General features: G+C 38.1%; 1 protein-coding gene across 1 annotated transcript; it reads left to right on the plus strand.

Annotated features, from left to right (window-relative positions):
- The first annotated feature begins 674 nt into the window (after positions 1–674).
- Positions 675–4029, plus strand: LOC111241642 (cytochrome P450 704C1-like). Its single transcript, XM_022780383.1, has 4 exons — positions 675–780; positions 1491–1725; positions 2604–2889; positions 3212–4029. Exons 1-4 carry the CDS (start codon positions 675–677, stop codon positions 3368–3370), a joined length of 786 nt encoding a protein of 261 aa, XP_022636104.1. The 3' UTR covers positions 3371–4029.
- The last annotated feature ends 15 nt before the right edge of the window (positions 4030–4044 follow it).

Raw genomic sequence — 4044 nt, forward strand, 5'->3', positions numbered from 1 at the left:
TGGCTTTGACTTGATTGTAATTATTTTTGTTTTTATTTTTCTTTCATTGCATTTTGTTTTATTTTCTATAAAAGTGCTTTTAGGGTGTGTTCTTGTGCATGCAGGAGACAATACACACTAGAAGCAGGAAAAACCAACAACCTCTGCTTGAAGGTCTACCATACGAGAGGAGGAAGGGACGCCCTTTGTGTGAAAGATCTCTTTCTCTAGAAATTACTCCACCTGAGACTTTTGAATCAAATCTTGAGGAGATGGCCAATCAACCTCCTCCCAGACGCACTCTAGGGGACGCAACTAATACAGTTGGCCCCTTGAATTTTAACAACATTGCAGTGCCAACAGACAATACAACCAGCATGGTGATGAGTCTGGCACTTATCCAGTTAGTCCAGAACAACCAATTCCATGGGTTGTCAAATGAAAACCCTTACAAGCATTTGACAGTCTTTGGAGAAATTTGCAACACAGTGAAGATAACTGGAGTGACAGACGACAGAATTAGACTTAGCTTGTTTCCTTTCTCACTGGGAGGAAATGCAAAAGACTGGTTGAATTCTTTCCCGGAGGGAACGTTCAGGACGTGGGAAGCAGTGGTCCAACAGTTTATTACTAAATTCTTCCCACCTCCAAAGATCAATCAAGGGAAGTTAGAAATCTCTTCTTTCAAACAAGGAATGGAAGAAACATTTGGGCAAGCTTGGGATAGATTTAAAGGATTGTTGAGAGCAACCCCGGTTCATGGGTTTGACAAAGCTTCTTACTTGCTAGCATTCCTTGGAGGTTTGTGCGCTCAGTCTAAAATGATGATAGATGCCTCAGCTGGAGGCAATATTAATAGAAAGACAGAGGATGAGGCGTACAACTTAATTGAAGAGATGGCTCTCAATGAAGTGTCACAAAGTGAAAGAGGCGCACACAAAAAGGAGGACTTTTACATCTCCCCACTGAAGACGCAGCAGCAGCACAAAATCACCTCCTCAGTCAAAAATTGGACAAGTTGCTAAAGGTCGTTTCTGAACTTCCTCGGGGGCTCAGAAATATTTCCCAGGCTCAAAAACTATGCGATTTGTGCGGTGGTGACCATATTAATGGTCAATGTGCTTTTACAGAAGAAATGCAACAGGACGTGAATTATATGGGGGCTCAATTTCCGTACAAACAGAGAAATTTCAACCAAGGTTGGAAAAATCATCCAAGTATTGGGCAAAGCCAAAATGCTTCTTCTGGACAAGGGGGAAACTTTCGGCAACAACCTTCTCCCTTATGGCAACAATTAAGCAGCTTGACTGAGACAGTCAGAGAATTGACTGACAGGTTTGATAAATTTTTGAAGGTCTATGAATCTCAACAAGCAAGTGATCACGAAACTTTTAGATCACTAGAGACACAAATAGGACAGCTGTCTAAGAGGGTTGAAACCACAGAGCAACAGCAATTTCGGGCTAATACTGATGTTAACCCAAAAGATGAATGCAAAGTTGTTGCAACAGGAGGAAAGAGGAGATTAGAAGAAGAAACAATTGAGATTAGCAGCAGCGAGGACGAAGAGGAGGAAAGGATGAGTAATACACATAAGAGAAGCGAAAGGAAGAAATCAGAAAGAGAAAAGGAGAAGGAAGACATTAAAGAGTCACTCCGCAAAATTCTTAAGGAGGCACCTCTTAATCCTATAACATCTTCACAAACTCTTGAGGGTGATGACAAGATCAAATACTATCTGGAGAGGTTACTTGATTTAGGCTATGAAGAAAATCAGGAGCAGTGGGCGAAACCCAGGAAGAAGAATCATCCACAGAAACTAGAGGATTCAAGAGCTTTGACCCTTCCTTGTGTTATCAATAATGTGGATCTAGGAGAGGCTTTGATTGATTCAAGATCAAGCATTAATTTGATGCCTCTCAGTGATTTCAAGAAGATAAAAGGAGTAAAGTTGAAGCCTACCAAGGTGATTTTGATAGTAGCAGATGGATCTATGAAGAAACCTGTTGGGATGGTAGAAGATGCAATCGTGCGGATTGATGAGTTGGAGTTTTTGATTAACTTTATAGTTGTGGATATGGCTAATGAAGGAAAAAATTCATTAATCCTGGGAAGACCGTTCATGCGAACCTCCAAGATGGTTATACGTATCCATGATGGAGGAATAAAGTTAAAGGATTATGATCGAGTACTGCTTTATGGCTCTAATGAAACTGTACAGAGGGCAGTTAGAAAAGTCAAATATAAAAGAGCCAAAAGTGAAGCTGCNAAATTTTAACACACAAAAAGTTGTGATCTTCATGTGAGTGTATGTACCAAGTTTTGGTAATTGCCATATGCTACAAAGCTAGCTAAGAGGGTTCTTACTTTTCACCGACCTACGTGGTTATGGACCATGCTGCTTAGAGTTGGGAGTTCCAAATTGTATAGTCTGGTGTGTTTGAAACTTCTCAAGTGTGACGAAACGTCACCATTCCCACATGATATAAAGAAAAGATAGTGATAAATAAATGAAAAGTATGCATGGAAATTGAAGGAGTGTGTCTGCTAGGTTAAATCTAGTCCAAGAATAGAAACATAAAGTATAAATTAACCACATGATAAGTACTAGCTCCCGATCAAAGCGAGGTGTACACTATAGACCCCAGAAATATTGAACACATACTGAAAACCAACTTTGATAAGTACTCCAAAGGTAAGTATAACCAGGATATTGTGACTGATCTTTTTGGTGAGGGGATTTTTGCAGTTGATGGTGACAAGTGGAGGCAGCAAAGGAAGCTTGCAAGCTATGAATTCTCCACAAGGGTTCTTAGAGATTTCAGTTGTTCTGTTTTTAGAAGAAATGCTACCAAGTTGGTCAGAATTATCTCAGAACTTTCCCATCAGGGTCAAGTTTTTGATATGCAAGTGAATGCTTATTATTTCCTAAAATATAGTATATGAGTGTGGAAGAATTGGAATTTTTTGTTTTGAATTTGTTAAGGTGCTTCAATTTGGTTCTTTTTGGAAAATTGCTTTTCACTAACACTTGTCTGCAAGTAAATGAATTGAGTTAACCAAGTGTTTCAGAGCTTAGTCTTTTATGAATGAAGAAAAGTGGACCAAAGATTATATATCAAACTGTTTTGTTTTGAACGTGAGATCAAGGTCAACCGTCTACAACTTTTTTCTGTCAATTACTAACATCATATAATCTCTCAGTTGAAAGCAATGTTTGTTAGTTTTCTAGGACATGCTAATGAGATGCACTTTGGACTCAATATTCAAAGTTGGGTTTGGAGCAGAATTGAATTGCTTGGAGGGGTCAAGCAAAGAGGGAAGCAAATTCATGAAAGCCTTTGATGAATCAAATGCTTTGATATATTGGCGCTATGTTGTAATAGTGTAATACAAAATAGTGTGAGTATGAAATTGAAGTTCGACTAGAAGGAGGACGAGAAATCCTTTAGTTTTCTATAACTTAAAATTAAAATTAAGTTCTCCTGAACAGATCTGGCTAAGTGTTCTTGAATAGGGCCAATATCAGGGTGTAAGGTCTATGAGTTTACCACTAATCATGTTAACCATTGCCATATGAGAGGTCTTGCCCTTTTTATAAGAGTTTTGGATTTTAAAATGGATATATCAGGTAGAAGCTTTTGAAGGTCAGGTGTGTGAGTATGAAATTGAAAGAAAGCTTTGGAGGAGAAAGTACTGGAGGAGATATTATCCAAACTTGGTTGAGGGAGAAATACAATCACGTAATAGTGTAAAACAAAATAGAATTGTAGTTCTATACATTATCCATATCCAAATAGTTAATTAANGTCCCTTTGCAAATAGTAATTTATATTTTTAGTCGGATTAGAATTGGCTACTAGGAAAACTTTGCAATCAGATAGATGAAACATGNAGAAAAANCCTCTGAAAAAAGAGCATTCCCCATCTCAAGCTCCTCTAAAAAAACTTTAATAAGGATACCCTCACCTAAACTATAGTAATACATTCCTGGAAAATAAATTTCCAGTTCCAACATCTACCAAGCTGTTACTAATTTGCTTAGCATTTCATTGCTGATCAATG

This window comes from Vigna radiata, chromosome 1 (assembly GCF_000741045.1).
Source record: "Vigna radiata var. radiata cultivar VC1973A chromosome 1, Vradiata_ver6, whole genome shotgun sequence".
Lineage (NCBI taxonomy): Eukaryota > Viridiplantae > Streptophyta > Magnoliopsida > Fabales > Fabaceae > Vigna > Vigna radiata.